Source organism: Phalangium opilio, unplaced genomic scaffold (genome assembly GCF_054372755.1).
Source record: "Phalangium opilio isolate 3A_F unplaced genomic scaffold, DU_Popi_V2 ptg000082l_1, whole genome shotgun sequence".
Taxonomy (NCBI): Eukaryota; Metazoa; Arthropoda; class Arachnida; order Opiliones; family Phalangiidae; genus Phalangium; species Phalangium opilio.
Genome location: NW_028324189.1, coordinates 20,773,557 through 20,792,523, shown reverse-complemented (window position 1 = coordinate 20,792,523; position 18,967 = coordinate 20,773,557). Strand labels below are relative to the sequence as shown.

General features: G+C 38.1%; 2 protein-coding genes and 3 non-coding genes across 5 annotated transcripts; all 5 read right to left on the bottom strand.

Moving 5' to 3' along the window:
- Window positions 1-3,799: 3,799 nt before the first annotated feature.
- On the bottom strand, window positions 3,800-3,871 carry TRNAY-AUA (transfer RNA tyrosine (anticodon AUA)). The gene has a single exon. It is a non-coding gene; the product is annotated as a tRNA-Tyr (tRNA).
- Window positions 3,872-4,187: 316 nt separating this feature from the next.
- TRNAY-AUA (transfer RNA tyrosine (anticodon AUA)) lies at window positions 4,188-4,259 on the bottom strand. The gene has a single exon. It is a non-coding gene; the product is annotated as a tRNA-Tyr (tRNA).
- Window positions 4,260-4,836: 577 nt separating this feature from the next.
- Window positions 4,837-4,908, bottom strand: TRNAY-AUA (transfer RNA tyrosine (anticodon AUA)). Its single transcript has one exon. It is a non-coding gene; the product is annotated as a tRNA-Tyr (tRNA).
- A 1,051-nt stretch (window positions 4,909-5,959) lies between these two features.
- Window positions 5,960-6,826, bottom strand: LOC149653754 (uncharacterized). The gene has a single exon (XM_089847051.1). The coding sequence runs from the start codon at window positions 6,824-6,826 to the stop codon at window positions 5,960-5,962; it is 867 nt and encodes a 288-aa protein (XP_089703177.1).
- A 69-nt stretch (window positions 6,827-6,895) lies between these two features.
- On the bottom strand, window positions 6,896-7,300 carry LOC149653753 (uncharacterized). Its single transcript, XM_089847050.1, has one exon. The coding sequence runs from the start codon at window positions 7,298-7,300 to the stop codon at window positions 6,896-6,898; it is 405 nt and encodes a 134-aa protein (XP_089703176.1).
- Window positions 7,301-18,967: the final 11,667 nt, after the last annotated feature.

Here is an 18,967-nt window from a genome sequence, read left to right as displayed (position 1 = left end):
AGATCTGGAATACGTTTTTCTTTTTGAAACACTTTCTTCTTCTGGGCATTTCTATACTTTTAGAGGCGTCTCACGTCGAGGGAGAAAGGGCGAGCATGGGTCGTTCGCATCTTCAGTTTGAAATAGGATTTTGTTGGCTTTTTAAAAATCGCATCTCGGCCCAGAAAATGGGAAACGTGAGGCAATTGAATAGACCCTTTAAAACCCATCGTTTCCAGCTTTCGGGAAGCCTTCCTCTAAGAAAAGACAGCCAATTTTGGCGCCCTTGCAGGAAATAGGGGTCACAGAGGGACAGGTTCTGGGCAGAAACAATATGACCGTCAGATTTTACGATTGCCCTCCTTTATTATTACGCCCTTTCATTTGTTTTATTTTCTGTTTCAAAGACAGTATAGATGGTATACTTGAGACCTCCCTTTAGCCTGGTATACTGTCGTTTTTCACGTCAGGGGCCGCGTTTTGACCCGTCATCAGGCGTCACTTTGGAAAAACAAATCTTAAGTTTGGGTAAGAAAAGTGCGAATAATTTACTAAAATATTTAACGCCATCTTACTGGCACGATGCGTAGTACATAGAAAAATTTGTTTCATCGCTACACCAGCTCGAAACGCGACTTTTTAGCGGACCCTCGATAACCTCGATAGCTTGTAGTAACTGCAAGGATCGATTATATAAAAAATTGAAAATGATTGAACGGAAAGTTACATGGCATCCATAGCAAATCAAGCAATGCAGTGAGGTATGTGAAAATATAAGTCTTGCTAGCTCAAATTTCTCTGGATTCAGAACAAAAATTAATATTTTCCTATTTTATTCCAATTTTATTGTTGTTCTGTTAGGCTTAGCAGACTTATTCCTCTTCCAAATGAAAAAATAATGTCAATATAAGTTACCTGGAGACGTTACCTGTAATTTAACCTTTAATTTACAGCCACCGCTGAAAATTACTGATTTCTAGCATAAATCAATTTTACCACGGTGTTTCGCCTTTATATTACCGTCAAATTATCAATAACTGTATCAATAGTTTGTGTTTTGGCGTTGAGAACCAACAAAAATAAATCATATTTAAATAAACTAAATTATGACTTCAAAAAATAATGCAATTTCACATCTATATCCAAAACTTCCTCTATGGCTCACAATATTGTTATCGCTCCCCAGGCAAAGTTCTGGTGAATAACTAAGCATTCTACCGAGCTACGATTTACTAACTCTTAATGTCACTGATCATTAAGTCCCCCTCCTGGATTGTTGAACTTTAAAACTCTATAAAAAGCGGGCAAAGACAAAGAAACTCTAATTTGTTCCGGGAAAAAAGTTCTTTGCAAAAATGAAATCCTTCTAAAAGAACAAAGAAGCTTTATCAAGAACCTTTTAGGAACCTAAAACTTTGATTCAAAAGGTTTTTCTCGAGAAAGAAATTCTACGTCCCCTTCACTAGCAGCAATTCCTTAATTTTTCGAATATAAAGCGGAGTACTGCTAACCGCGAGTTTTAATTTGAAAATTGAGAAGATTTGTGTTTGTCGTTGCGGTCAGAATGAAGTAAGTTAAGAAAAAATCAATGTTCGGTTTTTATTAAAGTAATACGCTGTATAAATGGAATACGACTTGGTTCATTATTGCAGGAATTACATGGCAAGACTGTGATAAATGTGCAGAACTCTCGTAAAACCAACTGCACCTATCTATACTAATGTAATAAATAGGTAGCATATGTTTTTTGTTTGTATGTTTGTGTGCAGGGCCAATATCAGAAACCACTTTACCGATTCTAAATACTCTTTCATTAATTAAAATCTACACTAGAACTGATTAAATTAATATTTATATTATAATATAAAGATGTAAATTTGATTTAATTGATTGTATATCTGTTTTGTATGTATGTTTGTTTCCTTCTTTCTGGGTTTTTATGATTGTTTGTTTGTATGTAGAAGTAATCTCAGGAATTACTGAACCGATTTTAAATCATATTTTTCTAAATCGCCGGTAACGGCTAAATATTGCAGAAAGAAATTCGGTAGGTATATACTGTTACTTGCATGTCTGCTCTTTCGATTTTATTAATCAATATGCAAATATTCTAATGAAATTGAATTCATTGTGTTTACAGAGAAGGTGTTTGGTCAAGCCATGGTTTTATGGGCACAAAGAAAATTGAATTATTTCAAGTTTTTTAAACGATATATTATACTGCTCAGCCCAATGTATTTAATGAATTCTTTATTACTGTAGAACTTCAGAATTTTTCTTTTTATTTTTATTGTAAAGTAAAAACGAAATCCACCGGGTAAGAATTCGGATAGATTTATCGCATTTCTTAGAATTCTTTTCGATAGAAGGAAAACAAAACAAGATGCTCTATAATGCAAACCCCAAAGTTCTCAACACTACAAATTCGACATATTATTATAATTTATTTAAATTATAATGATATCTAATGAAATGTAACCACGCTTCAGGTTATTAATTTCTGATGAAAATCTAACCTTTTACTTCAATTACAATTGAACTGTGAAGCGCTGTGTAGTTCCGGCAGTAGGTCAGAGATAAAAAAGGTTAGAGCCTATTTGAGTTCTTTAATGCTTTACACATTTCCACGATTACTATTACCGTATTGATCCCTAACCATTTCTTCTTACTTGCCATGTTAAAATATCCGAAAACCGTAAGAACTAGTTCTACTTCTTCTTCAGCGTCGAAGTACAAACTAATACCCACATTGTATTACTGCACAATATAGGACGAGGCTGAACATGGTCCGAAAGATAAGAAACCAACGGATACAGAGATCCTCTAGATTGTTTTTTTCCAAGAAAATATATTATTTTAGAAATAAAAGCGAAATAAGAAAACTTCAAACGAAATGAGATAAAAGCATTTATTGTCTATCAGTTTGACCGCGGGTTCCAGTTCGTGAGTTCAACACAAAATCTCGTATAGAAATCTGCAGGGATTGACTTAGCTAAATAGCTATTCCCTGAGGAAGGTATAGTCTTCAGAAACGTGTCGAAATCGCAACGCGGTCTCAATTTATCTCTAGCACACAGTTTTCCATTTATACGGTATTCCCACGGGAATCGAAGACTTTACCAAACAAAATGACGAAAACCATCTTTATAGCATCCCTTGAAATATAGAGATACTCAGAAGTTAAACATTGCTTAACCTTAATTTTTTATCATATGAGAAAATGGGTACTCTCAGTGTTTTGCGAGAAAGCCTAACGTGTAGTGTCCATTACACGCCATTACCCAAACTTATTTGTTCATATCTTCTTTAATATTGTGGATGGAATCACGTTTGCAATTGATGAATTAATTTTTTATGTGCTCTTTCAATTTCATTTAGGAAAGAGTAAATCTATTTCAGAGTATCCCTTTTAAGGAATATACACACAACTTCACTCTGCGCGTTATCGCTATTCGGCGCGACGCCTTTCTATAGTCGAATGCTCTACCACTGAGCTGTTCCCCCTTGTTCATAGCCGTAATGTCGAATTAACTAAAATAAACGGAATGATCCGTGCTGTTACAGGGGGAACTCGGGTTTGAACCAAGAACCTCTCGATCTGCAGTCGAATGCTCTACCACTGAGCTATCTCCCTTGTTCATAGCCGTAATGTCGATTTAACTAAAATAAACGGAATGATCCGTGCTGTTACAGGGGGAACTCGGGTTTGAACCAAGGGCCTCTCGATCTGCAGTTGAATGCTCTACCACTGAGCTCTTCCCCTTGCTCATAGCCGTAATGTCGATTTAACTAAAATAAACGGAATGATCCGTGCTGTTACAGGGGGAACTCGGGTTTGAACCAAGGACCTCTCGATCTATAGTCGAATGCTCTACCACTGAGCTGTTCCCCCTTGTTCATAGCCGTAATGTCGAATTAACTAAAATAAACGGAATGATCCGTGCTGTTACAGGGGGAACTCGGGTTTGAACCAAGGACCTCTCGATCTGCAGTCGAATGCTCTACCACTGAGCTATCTCCCTTGTTCATAGCCGTAATGTCGATTTAACTAAAATAAACGGAATGATCCGTGCTGTTACAGGGGGAACTCGGGTTTGAACCAAGGGCCTCTCGATCTGCAGTTGAATGCTCTACCACTGAGCTCTTCCCCTTGCTCATAGCCGTAATGTCGATTTAACTAAAATAAACGGAATGATCCGTGCTGTTACAGGGGGAACTCGGGTTTGAACCAAGGACCTCTCGATCTATAGTCGAATGCTCTACCACTGAGCTGTTCCCCCTTGTTCATAGCCGTAATGTCGAATTAACTAAAATAAACGGAATGATCCGTGCTGTTACAGGGGGAACTCGGGTTTGAACCAAGGACCTCTCGATCTGCAGTCGAATGCTCTACCACTGAGCTATCTCCCTTGTTCACAGCCGTAATGTCGAATTAACTAAAATAAACGCAATGATCCGTGGTATTAGAGGGGGAACTCGGGTTTGAACCAAGGACTTCTCGATCTGCATAAGAAATGCTCTACCACTGTGATATTCCCTCTTGTTCATAGCCGTAATGTCGAATTAACTAAAATAAACGCCATGATCCGTGCTATTACAGGGGGAACTCGGGTTTGAACCAAGGACCTCTCGATCTGCATTGAAATGCTCTACCACTGAGCTATTCTTCCTTGTTCATAGCCGTAATGTCGAATTAACTAAAATAAACGGAATGATCCGTGCTGTTACAGGGGGAACTCGGGTTTGAACCAAGGGCCTCTCGATCTGCAGTTGAATGCTCTACCACCGAGCTCTTCCCCTTGCTCATAGCCGTAATGTCGATTTAACTAAAATAAACGGAATGATCCGTGCTGTTACAGGGGGAACTCGGGTTTGAACCAAGGACCTCTCGATCTATAGTCGAATGCTCTACCACTGAGCTGTTCCCCCTTGTTCATAGCCGTAATGTCGATTTAACTAAAATAACGGAATGATCCGTGCTATTACAGGGTGAACTCGGGTTTGAACCAAGGACCTCTCGATCTGCAGTCGAATGCTCAACCACTGAGCTATTCCCCCTTGTTCATAGCCGTAATGTCGAATTAACTAAAATATATAATATAATATAATATAATATAAATACACAATATAATTCCATGAAATACCTTTTTGTCCGCAAAATTTCTTTCAATTGGTTTGTGTTTAAGTTTTTCCAAATCGATTGGAAATCCTGGTCCCCTCTCTTAAAAGTGAGAGCATTATCACTAAATATCGAATGTGGGATTCCTCTCCTACCGACCATACGCCTGAATGCCAGCAAGAAATCGTCCGTTTTCATTGAGTGCGCCAGTTCCAAACGCATCGCCCTAGTTACACCACAAGTAAACAAGCAGATGTAATACTTGGTTTTAAATTTCCCGCTAGATATGTACAACGGTCCTGCAAAATCTATTGCTGTTACCCTAAATGGGGCGATTTGTTGATTCTTTCTAACGGTAGGGGTGCTGTTGGAGCATGATAAGGTTTAGCCGCAAACCTTTTACAAATTAAACAATCGGGGATGACAAGCCTTTGTCATCTGCCTTCCCGCTATGATCCAGTATTATCAGAAGGGGATAATAGAAGAAGGATGACACTCTGTATCCTCTTAATGCTTTAGTTATGTAACGTCATTCTTCCCAGGCTCACCCTTTTAGTTTGCTTTCCCGCTCATCAAACTACAAATGGGCATCGCACCGTAAAGTGAATTCTATAATTGTTTGGCACTAAATCCCCAGCAATCATCCCACAAACCTCGTCTTGACGTGGGACAAAAATGCACAAGCGCGTCTTGCCAAATATTTAAACGCTAATAGAGTAATGATGAGGGAACTATTTATCGCGCATGTGATTCGTTTTAGTAACCTTGCTCTAAATGTTCCGATGTTGGGAAGAGTGACGTTACACTTACCCCGATTTGTGGTACACTTCTCTCGAAGAGAAGTATTATATACTTCTGGTATTATTCACGGGTTTGCGCGAGGGTGGTTTGCACTCTCCCGTGCAACATTTGCCAATGACTACGATTTGTTATTAATTCTGAAAGCTTATTTTTGGGCAGAATGATTGGGTGCTTTTTCGCGTATGACATGAGAGATTTTTGCAATCTCCCCCCAACGCAAAGAATCCCGTCCTCATTTAGGTGGGGATTTAGAGAAAGTATTTTTGATTTCGGGTTAATTGGTTGATTAATTTTTAAAGCGTTTATTTCAGGTTTAAATTCTCTTCCTTGGGTATGTTTGACCCATCTCAATTCAGCCCTACCCATTTCTTCGGCCGGGATTGGCCCCGTCCTATTGTTAATACCCATTTTAAGCTCGTAGAACCTAAATACGAATGCTGTTACTCGTAAAAGGCGCCCTAGAGAACTAAATTTGTTAATGTCTATCAAAATTTCCAAGCTTTTGGGTGTTTTTATATCAACCGCTAAGGTTAAAACTTTTCGTTTTTCTTTTTCAAAGTTTTCTAATTTAGTTTCATCTAGTTTAAGATCGTTTAAATGTTTGTTTGGCCATTCGGATTTTCCCAAAATTAACCAAGGCGGCCCCGAAAACCATAAATGATTGTTGACATATTTATCCGCCGACAGACCCCTTGTGAGGAGGTCTGCGGGATTTTGTGTGCCTGGGCAGTGAGCCCAACTTTTGGGGTTCGAAAGTTTCTGTATTTCGGCTATTCTGTTGGATACGAAAGGTGTGAATTTATCCTTTTCGTCTCTTATCCAACATATTGCTATTGTCGAATCCGACCAATAGTAAACGGCTTCAAGATTTTCTTTAAAGGTTGGCTTAATGTAATCAACTAAATTAACGCCTAAATAACAACCCATCAGCTCTAACCTGGGTAGAGTGTGTTTCCCTTTAAGGGGTGCTACCCGAGTTTTTGACGTTATGAGTGACTAGTCCACCCTTTGAGAAGTGGTCGTAAATCTTTCATAGACAGCGCACGCATGGGCGCCCAAGCTATCGTCGCAAAAGCAGTGAAGCTCTTGCGTAACTACCCTTCCTCCTCCAAAATATTTTCGGGGAATTTCTAATTTTGATATCTGTGGCATTTCCTTTGCCCAAGTTTCGAATGCCTTTGTTATTTCGTCCGGTAGGGTGCTATCCCAATTTTTGTCTTTGATTTTCCAAATCTCGTGGAAAATCAGTTTAGCTCTTGTGACGTAAGGCGCCAAAAGACCGATCGGATCAAATATTTTGGCAACCGAACTCAAAACTGAGCGTTTGTTATTTTTTCGTTTTGTAGCTTCTCGAGTATGGTTTCCAAATTGAATGAGAATTTGTCTAAACCTGTGTCCCATTTAATGCCTAGTATTTTTACTATTTCGGAGTCCGTTTCTGCTCTGAATATTTCTTCACCTTCGTGATTTCAGTCGTACGTTTCCCACATGTCTCTAAGTTCGGGACTATTTGTTTTCCACTTTCTGAAACGCATATATAACGCTAGGTATATATCATTAATTGATATATACCTAGCGATAATTCGAATGCCCCCTGGAAATTCTCCTCCCCAGTCCCTAGATCATCGACGTATACCGATTCATCCAGAACTTTAACGATTTTAGGGTCTTCTCCCTTGCCATTGTGAATGTGGTATTTTATGGTCCCCCCCCCCAACAAAAATGGCGAGGAATTTATCCCGAAGGGTACTCGGGCTATTCGCATTATTTTGTACTGGTTAGGCACAATGTTTTCGTTTTTCTCTCTGACCAATAGGAATCTAACATGGTCCCTCCCGGACGGGTTTAACCCCACCATCAAGAACGCTTTTTCAATGTCAGCTGTGATGGCGATGTTATTTATACGAAATTTTAACAAAGGCATTGTAAATAAAGGGACGGGCTTGGACGAAACGGCGAGGCGCGGGGGTGGTGGGATGAACGTTTACACGCCCGGTAAGCCCCGAAATGCCGGAAGAGGATGCTGGAAACCGAAACGAGGAGGAGCATATGGATTCCATCTCACAGGAGGAGGGTACTGATGAAAGTCAGTAGGGGCGCGCAGTTGTGGGACACCGACCGGATGAGCATTCGGGCTTGAAAGCGGGGCATAATGCGCCACTGAAGAGAGGTGCGGCGTCATGTGAAGCATCGGCGAGTTATTCTGGGAATCAGAAGTGCGGGATCCGGAAGACTCATGGTGAGGACGAGGTTGAGGTCGAGTGGCGAGCGGGGCTCGATGGTGGGGAAGACGAACTACTTTGCAGTTACGGACCGCCAGGCCAGTTTCGCCATTGTCTAAACGTTGCTTAAGTTCAGCTCTGGCCGCGACATGTTTAGAACGCTGTTTGGGAGTATAGTCAGGGCGAGCTTCAACGGAGAAGCCAGGGTCCGCAGCCTTACGCTGGCGTATGTGGAAGTAAATCAAACCCTTGTGGCCGGGCGAAAGGAGAATAACCTTAACAGGCCTTGGGCGAGCACCTGCAGGGGCAACACTTGACCGAGACGGAAGAAACGCGAGAAGGATTTCACATAGCAGTCGTGTAAAAAGGAGGGGATACGCTCGGAGTCAGCATCGTGCCCGTCGTCAGGAAGCCCGGACAGGAGAACATTGCATTGACGGTTCAGCACTAAATCAGTTTCTTCGTGTAACTGATCAACTATATCAGTTAGGTTAGGTCTGGGGCAACCGTCACCCGGCTGGTTGGCAAGTTGTTCTTCAACTTTTGAAGTAAACGCGGAAATTGCCTCGTCATGACGTTTGATGTCAGGGGCGAGGGCACTAATGACACAACGCTCATGTTGCGTCAGGGAGGTGGGTCCAGATCCTGCTACCTCTCTCTTCTCTAGACTCTATAGTACAGGAAAAATAGGTTTTAACCCTGAACAAATTGAAACAAAGCTGAAAATTTCAGATCTTATAGATTTTTGGGCGCTCTTTAACGTGGTGTGGTCTCCCACACTCTCCCATTGGAGGAATTTCCGCCATATTGGAAAATGGCGGACAAAATCGAGAAAACGTTTAATAACTCCGGTTCTACTTAACCGATTAACACGTAATTAGGCTTCCATTGTAGATGATCTTCAAACACATAATTCACCTCCTAAGATATTTTGTCCTACAACTAACCGGAAGTTCACAATCTGACTCTGAAGATTAGCCTCATATAAAAATGGGAATTTAAAGCATTTTATGGTTTCTATATTCAGAATACATTTCAAAATCGAGAAAAAGTTTAATAACTCTGGTTCTACTAACCCGATTAACAAGTTATTAGGCTTCAATTGTAGATTACTTTCAAACACATAATACATCCTAAAGATATGTTGTCCTACAGCTAACCGGAAGTTCACAACCTGACCCTGAAGATTAGCCTCATATAAAAAATGAGGATCTAAAGCATTTATGGTTTCTATTTTCAGAATACGTTTCCAAAATTAAACATATAGTTCCTATTACTGACAAATTTTGTTTCTTTTCTTACAAGAGCTATAATGTATAGTACGGGAGAGGGTAAAACAGCCTTTGTACCATCATAAAACTTAATGTTTTAATATATACCATTGTTCGCCCACACTTGCAGGGCCGGATTAACAATATTTTGGGCCCTAGGCAAGGCCTTAGACCCGGGCCCCCAGCCCCCCAACAGACCACAGTTTAAGAGAATCTAAGAGACATACTATTTTCTATACCTTTAATTGACTTAACACTTAACTGCATATTTAAATTTCTTTTTGAACTCAATAGTTAAATTTCTTTCATTCTAACTCAAGAAATTTATCAATTATCTCTTCATAGTCTATGAAGTTGTTTAGTAAATCCTTTTCAATATATATAAGATAAAGAATTTAATTTTTACTGGGCTAATGTGGTTCTTAGGTAGTTTTTCACTCTTTTTAAAGCTGAAAAGGATCTTTCGCCACTTGCATTGCAAACACAACTAAATTCTCAAAACAATTTCTAAGTTTGGAAAAGTTGAAATGATATTATTGGTACGAATGAAGGAATGAAAGAATTCTGGGTTTTTGCTTTCTTCATTCTTCACGAAATGCTTGAAATGTAGCAGTTCGTTTTCAAGCTCTTCAAAATTTAAATCATTGCAATACGTTTCTGCCAATTCTTGGAAAGCTCCAGAGAAAGATTCATCGGGAGCATGAATGTTAAAAATAGGTTTGAACTTTTCATCAGTGTCCTTGTTAACTTCAGATTGTTTTTTAGTATTTGTCATTAGATACGACGTAAAACACTTTTATTTTGAAAGCGCCCCGTCCACTCAGTTTGTTTTTAGCCACATCGTATGATGTACATCTACGATGAGGCTCTTAGTTTGGCCTCGTTTGGTTCGTGTATTTTAAGAGGATGGGCATTTTAATAGTAACTTTAAGCATTGCATTTAATCAGTGGCGTCGGAACCGGGGGGCAGGGAGGGCTCAAGCCCCTGCTCTAACGAAATGTGAGGGGGCGCAGCCCCCTCACATTTGGTTTTTAATTTTCTTACTTTGTATTCATTTAGGTATTAAATTTTAGATTAAAAATAAAAAATTGCTATATTTTAAGACCTACTGCATTACAAAAAATTGTAAAGCATATTTTAGCTATACTTTCTGAATTTCTTTAATAGTAGTCTCACCCCTTGAGAAATACGGTCCAGGGCTGATACTAAGTCACTTTTTTCAAATTCGGTTACTAAAAGTCACTTTTCCAAAAATTAGTTACTATTTGCCATTTTTTTTGGATTTTTGAGTCTTTCGGTGTTATTTATCTTCTCGACCACAAAGTTAAACGTAATATATTTGTCTTATGACGGTTTAAACGAAAAAATAGCGAGATCACAGTTGATCAAAGTCCAAAATCGTGGAGCTCGCTTCGCTCGCTCAGCAAATTTTTAACTTATTATTTAAAATTAATCCAATTCAAATGAATGTTTGTTTTATTTTTGAATGCTTTGCATTCTGTAATTGAATTTCGCCGTAGACCTTTTATGAGGTGACCTTTCTTTTGACTGGAAATATCTAAGACCATAGATTGGGCTTAATTACGACTCCGACCTTTAAAATATCTTTTAAATCGGTCATCTCTGAAAACATTTCATTTCAAGTGGCCCTTTTTATAGCTTGATTTACCCCTATTTAGTCCCTTTTTGCTTTCTATTTCTAAATTAATTAGTCACTTATTCAACTAAAATTGAGCGTATGAGTGAGTATCACCCCTGAATACCTTATGCATAGTCTCATTCCAGGTTAATATCGTCTTACAGTCTCATGCCTCATCCCCGGTGTATATCTATAATTATACTATTTAAAATAATACTTGTGTAAATTACGACAACAGCTTTCAAAAGACGCTCCGGAGCAGGTTTGGGGCGTTATCCCATACATCCTCCCTGGTCTTCATCGGAGCCCGAGCCCCCCAACTTCAAAACACTTCCGACGCCCCTGCATTTAATTGTATCAGTAAGGGTTAGCATTTTGAATTGTGTTTTACGATTGCTCGACATATTTAAAGCGAGATAAAGGATTATGGTGTTACCTTAATTAAAATGGAAGGTTTAATACTCCCTTTAAAATTCCTGTCACCAGTTGACAATAAGGGTTTCACGCTTTCAATCCCGCTCCCCTATATCAAAATTCAAAGAACCGACGTTAAATTTAGAATGGCCTTAAGGAGATGTTAATTATTAGAAGTTACGTGTATTTCTCCACAAATCGAGAAGAATTTAAAAAAAGCACTAAGTTGTGGCCCTAAATATTACAATTATAATGTAAGTAAATTTATTGAAGTAAGGATTAAGGGTTATTATTTTTGTTAGGGCAACGAGGGGTTATTCACTCTCATTTTCTGTACTTCTTTTAATGGGCATTTACGGGTATTTCGTTTAAACACTGATAAAGGATGCTCATCGTGGGGGTACTCACGTTTTTCGTTCGTGTCACACTATTATAATTATAACAGAAGTAAAAAATGAAGTAATCATTTTAAAACAGTTCAGGTAGCGCATCGAGGGCTATTCACTTAAATTTTCTGTACGCCTGTCAAGTACTGTACGATGTGGCTACTATTACGAGCCCAACCCTTGGGTCGCCTTGTTCTTTCCTGCGCCTTTAACATATTTACGTATTTTTTCCCCTTTCTTCGTTACTTTTGTAAATTATCTCTTTTGTGAGCTGAGCAATTATTTAAAATATTTCAAATTATCACGACCACCCCGAATAAAGCTTCTCAAGGAATCATACAATGCAACCCCAGTGTTTAATGACGGTCAGTAACAACACGATTCAAAATGAAATTTCTTTCTCCGAGGATTACGACTTCTCAAAATACATTTCCATTGAATTTTTAAGTTTCTTTTCGTCTTTTTCTTTCTTCCTTTATAAATTGCCATAATGTTTTTGGGTAACGGTTTTTCCAACATTACGCTGCCGTTACATCTCACCTGGCTTTTCCATGGTGTCAGTGACGTTATGTTTTGGTAGAGAAAGAGGGGGAATATATTTTTTGGTTTTTCATTTTCTCAATTTTGGAAAACTAGCTGATTACGGGCCCCTCAGATATCCGGGCCCTAGGCAATTGCCTAACTTGCCTAGTGGTTAATCCGGCCCTGCCTTTATCCAATAGACGAACCTTCTGGCATTTGGGGTTCGATTTTCCATCATCTTTCAAAAAATAACAAGTTGGGAAACCAAAATAAACTTCTCCGATTCGAGAGATCGCCGAGTACATCTCAACCCTAACGATGATAATGGAGTAGAAGCCAATATTACTTTCTGTGAAATGCGAACACGTTTGCTCCGATTTGCCAAGTGCGAACGCGGTGACAGACACACACGCAGACACGTTCAATGTTATACCTCTCCGTCACATCATCGTCACGCCGAAAAGTAATGAAAAAACCATCGAGCTGAAGGTCAACGCCGGGTGCCTTGCTACTAGTGCAATATAGAAAAGAAAACTTTGTTCTTCTTTCGAAATCAGTTTTTTTTTTAAATTTTGTTATTTAAATTGTCTGGCGACCTCTTAATCAAAACGACACCATTATGGCGTTCCGTGTCGCTTTAGACACTGCGTTGCACGCCGCACCATCTATGTAGCAAGTGATAGTCGCCAGCTGCAGATATTTCTACCATAAATTATCTTAGTTACGCTGAGCTGTGTGCCTATTTTATTTACTGTTATTGAAATATTTTCAATTAAATCATTAGTAATGCAAATTTTTAAACTTTATCAGGTATTACGTTTTTTTCAATTTAACAGTATTGTATCAGGGAGTAAGGAACGTTAGAGGGAGTGTTGATCTAATGCTAAAAAAACCGTCATACAGTGGGAAATGGGAAAGAAAGTGGGGGTAGGAATTTTTATCTCCGTTCCACAACTTTAGCTAACGCGCAGGCGCGAGTGACGTCGTTTACTAACGCCAGCAGAGAGAATTTAAAAATTCTCCCTGCCGCCAGCTTCCGCTTCCATCGAATGCTGCCCCACTCACTCTGTTCAACCAACAATCAACGTCTGTTGGGAGGAAACCGAGGCTTAATAAAAATGCCAAATTATTTTTGTAACGGTTGTAGGAATGATTCAAGGTATTCGCTTAAAAAGATATGAAAGGAATATCCTTCCACGCGTTTCCAAAGGCAAAAACCCAGATAGAAAAATGTAAAAGATGGATATTAGCTTGTGGAAGACCGATTTCCACTAGCTTCTATTCACTTTCAATAAATTTCAAGCTTTGTTTTTGGTTTGGGAAATGGTTTGAAAACGATATTTACCATGCCGTGTATTGTTAAATACTTAAGGTTACTTGAACAATTAAAAAACAACACTTCGTATAGTTAACCATGGCAGAAATTTAAACACGACCTTCCCCTGCTAGATCAAAGCCGGTTTTTAAATTTGACGCATGCGCACGGACACCGCGATGAGGCCCCGAGTCAGCGCCAGAGAGAGACGATTTTAGCCACGTAGCGAACGAACGCGCCTATTCACTTTAACACTCCCTCGCAAGTCTCTTCTCCCTGATTGTATCAGAAATTATGGTAGTTTATTGACTAAAGCCATGTTCACACATACATGGGAAACTGGTTCGAAGCGATTCAAAACGCTCATATTTATAATAAGTGAACAAAACTGATACTCTAGAAACTAATTACAAACGCTGTTTCTTGAAACAACTTCGCAAAACAACGTAAAAAGGGTTTGGAGGTCAGTTTTTACTTCTCAGGGATATTTCACCTGGGATGAGACTATATTTCAGAGTTATTTTAGCTGGGATGAGATAAGTCTTATGGATATTTTCGCTGGTCTTAGCAGGCAACACTAAATTGAGACCTAGCAAAGCTTCGTTAAGTGTGAACCGAAGCTGTTCAAATCGGTAATGAAAAGGGTTTTATAACTAGTTGGGCAAACCAGTTCTGAACCGATTCAAAGCGAAACTGAAGGTTAAAACAACCTAAATTGAGTCCTCGAATCTGATCACAACTGGACTAGTGTAATAAAACCAGTTAAAGAAATTTCTTTCTAAAACACGTGGGACCAATATGCAGTCTTTTTAGTGTTCATATAAATGACGTTGGTGCCACTGATTTCGGCGCCAAAACCCAAATTCTGCCTAAAAAGACGGAAAAGGCTCAAAATCCCTTCGTGTAAGAGGGGTATTAATAATTCACCAAAAACTTTGTATCTTCATCTTCTACAAATTGTCAAGAGACTTCATCGTAAATTACGTATGAAAAACTCAACCCTTACATTCCCGTTCGTAGATCAATTTAGGAAACTTTTGTAAGATCTGAGGCAAGAAGTAGCTATTTCGGCATTAAAATGTATATATACCAAAGCCTGATGTGTTTTTTTAGTACCAAGATGTCTTAGTTACTTTTATAGGCCAAGCACACAGAAAGAGGTATAGGTATCTTTAGGGATCGCGCACTCTACTTTCCATTAACAAGGCAAACCCTTTTCTCACGCCTCGTGCCTAATGCACTACTAACTGAAGTTCATAAGGTAAAGCACCACGTAACTTAACTATAATAACATTGAACATTTTCTTTCAGTATATTATCATTATTATTGTCGTTGACTATCTCAGAATTATGTAGGACAAGAATTTGTTTCTCCATCCACATTTGTAGTAAGGAAAGTGTATGGAGGCTAACGTAAACGAAACATTGACTACATGAATTAGTTTATTAATTTAAAACATTTGCCAAATTAATTTAGATTTAAAATAATTTTCAATTTTTAAAAAATTTTGAAATTGCTTCTATCAATTTAAAATAATTTCAAAATTGCTTCTATTAATTTAAAATAATTTCCTAATTGCTTCTATCAATTTAAAATAATTTCAAAATTGCTTCTATTAATTTAAAATAATTTCAAAATTGCTTCTATTAATTTAAAATAATTTCCAAATCTATTCTATTAATTTAAAATAATTTCCTAATTGCTTTTATTAATTTAAAATAATTTCCAAATTGATTAGTTTTAAATAGTTTGCCGAATTTGTTCTAAAAATTTAAAATATTTTAATATCACAAACAACCAAAAAAATCAAGACGCTTCCGAATATGGATTGTGGAACTATCTTCGTCAGAGAGGAAAAAGATAACCACAGAAAATTTTCATATACTTGCAGACTACCTTATTTTTATTTTCCTTCGATTTAATTAGTCCAGTTTCGACAGATGGAGCTCCATTGGAAACCTCAGCTCAGGTTTTTCTCCACACGATAAATTTTTGTGATGAATTTCTGTTAGAAGTTCGCGGCCCTTCCCTTTTTTATTACAGATTCTCTTGGCCAGAAAGGTGAAAAAAGTGTCAATTCTCTCGAGGGACTTGAGCATTCGCACCACCTGTGCACTACTACGAGCTGGAACGGCACTCAGCTTGTCGAACTTCACTTTTTTGGACGGTGTTTCTTTTTATTTCTCCTTGAAACAGGCCATGGGATGTGGAAAAAGTCAGATTCATCCGATAGGGAAATAAGGTAAGGGAAGATGTAGAGTAGAGAGAAGGGAGTTACTCTCTCGAAGGTGGTTGCTTCTAGAAGCTGCATAATTTATCATCTAGTGACAGCTTTCCGAAGCGCTTTATTTCCTTATTACATCTAAAAAACTTGAGGCCTAGTCCCGAAACAAGTTAATAGCGTTAACGGCCATACTTCTACTCTGTTCGGGTTCGCCGATACATCAGATGGCCATTTTTTTTCCTCAACGGAGTTCAAAGGGAAGCCAACGTACACCGAACCTTGGGGATGTTTTCTGAAGGTAGAAACGTTGGGAAAAAGAAGGACAAATGACCCTTTTAGTACTACGTGAAATTTTCCTCATTTCCATGGCTAATGGAAAACAAGGTGTTCCAAACTGGGTGGTTGAACCGAAGTACAGTGGGTTCAACGGAGCGTTTTGAGTCGAAAATGTTCAATGGCATTTTTCCGCAAAGGCCATCGTTTAGATGTTATGGACTACGTTTAGTAACTCACAATTGCGTTCGTTTTGTTAAAACTACGTCATAAGTTATTGAACGCATTATTGGTACGTTGTTCAACTTGTTCCGTCTCGTTCAAAATGGCGTCTGCTCCTGCGTAGCGAAACAGCTCAGTTAGGGTTGAACACGTCGCCATCTTTTAAAATTCTGACCCGACAAACATCAAAAATATCAAGTTTGCGAAATTTAAGTGATTTTTATTAGAAAGGTTCAGTAGTTTTGAATTCTTATGTTTTACCTCGGACGAAATCGAGGCTCTTTCACCTTGTTGGTATTATAAACTATATATAGAAGATCTGGAATACGTTTTTCTTTTTGAAACACTTTCTTCTTCTGGGCATTTCTATACTTTTAGAGGCGTCTCACGTCGAGGGAGAAAGGGCGAGCATGGGTCGTTCGCATCTTCAGTTTGAAATAGGATTTTGTTGGCTTTTTAAAAATCGCATCTCGGCCCAGAAAATGGGAAACGTGAGGCAATTGAATAGACCCTTTAAAACCCATCGTTTCCAGCTTTCGAGAAGCCTTCCTCTAAGAAAAGACAGCCAATTTTGGCGCCCTTGCAGGAAATAGGGGTCACAGAGGGACAGGTTCTGGGCAGAAACAATATGACCGTCAGATTTTACGATTGCCCTCCTTTATTATTACGCCCTTTCATTTGTTTTATTTTCTGTTTCAAAGACAGTATAGATGGTATACTTGAGACCTCCCTTTAGCCTGGTATACTGTCGTTTTTCACGTCAGGGGCCGCGTTTTGACCCGTCATCAGGCGTCACTTTGGAAAAACAAATCTTAAGTTTGGGTAAGAAAAGTGCGAATAATTTACTAAAATATTTAACGCCATCTTACTGGCACGATGCGTAGTACATAGAAAAATTTGTTTCATCGCTACACCAGCTCGAAACGCGACTTTTTAGCGGACCCTCGATAACCTCGATAGCTTGTAGTAACTGCAAGGATCGATTATATAAAAAATTGAAAATGATTGAACGGAAAGTTACATGGCATCCATAGCAAATCAAGCAATGCAGTGAGGTATGTGAAAATATAAGTCTTGCTAGCTCAAATTTCTCTGGATTCAGAACAAAAATTAATATTTTCCTATTTTATTCCAATTTTATTGTTGTTCTGTTAGGCTTAGCAGACTTATTCCTCTTCCAAATGAAAAAATAATGTCAATATAAGTTACCTGGAGACGTTACCTGTAATTTAACCTTTAATTTACAGCCACCGCTGAAAATTACTGATTTCTAGCATAAATCAATTTTACCACGGTGTTTCGCCTTTATATTACCGTCAAATTATCAATAACTGTATCAATAGTTTGTGTTTTGGCGTTGAGAACCAACAAAAATAAATCATATTTAAATAAACTAAATTATGACTTCAAAAAATAATGCAATTTCACATCTATATCCAAAACTTCCTCTATGGCTCACAATATTGTTATCGCTCCCCAGGCAAAGTTCTGGTGAATAACTAAGCATTCTACCGAGCTACGATTTACTAACTCTTAATGTCACTGATCATTAAGTCCCCCTCCTGGATTGTTGAACTTTAAAACTCTATAAAAAGCGGGCAAAGACAAAGAAACTCTAATTTGTTCCGGGAAAAAAGTTCTTTGCAAAAATGAAATCCTTCTAAAAGAACAAAGAAGCTTTATCAAGAACCTTTTAGGAACCTAAAACTTTGATTCAAAAGGTTTTTCTCGAGAAAGAAATTCTACGTCCCCTTCACTAGCAGCAATTCCTTAATTTTTCGAATATAAAGCGGAGTACTGCTAACCGCGAGTTTTAATTTGAAAATTGAGAAGATTTGTGTTTGTCGTTGCGGTCAGAATGAAGTAAGTTAAGAAAAAATCAATGTTCGGTTTTTATTAAAGTAATACGCTGTATAAATGGAATACGACTTGGTTCATTATTGCAGGAATTACATGGCAAGACTGTGATAAATGTGCAGAACTCTCGTAAAACCAACTGCACCTATCTATACTAATGTAATAAATAGGTAGCATATGTTTTTTGTTTGTATGTTTGTGTGCAGGGCCAATATCAGAAACCACTTTACCGATTCTAAATACTCTTTCATTAATTAAAATCTACACTAGAACTGATTAAATTAATATTTATATTATAATATAAAGATGTAAATTTGATTTAATTGATTGTATATCTGTTTTGTATGTATGTTTGTTTCCTTCTTTCTGGGTTTTTATGATTGTTTGTTTGTATGTAGAAGTAATCTCAGGAATTACTGAACCGATTTTAAATCATATTTTTCTAAATCGCCGGTAACGGCTAAATATTGCAGAAAGAAATTCGGTAGGTATATACTGTTACTTGCATGTCTGCTCTTTCGATTTTATTAATCAATATGCAAATATTCTAATGAAATTGAATTCATTGTGTTTACAGAGAAGGTGTTTGGTCAAGCCATGGTTTTATGGGCACAAAGAAAATTGAATTATTTCAAGTTTTTTAAACGATATATTATACTGCTCAGCCCAATGTATTTAATGAATTCTTTATTACTGTAGAACTTCAGAATTTTTCTTTTTA

Coding starts and splice junctions, on each gene's coding strand:
- LOC149653754 (XM_089847051.1), bottom strand. CDS start 6,826: ATGGGTTGTTATTTAGGCGTTAATTTAGTTGATTACATTAAGCCAACC.
- LOC149653753 (XM_089847050.1), bottom strand. CDS start 7,300: ATGGGACACAGGTTTAGACAAATTCTCATTCAATTTGGAAACCATACT.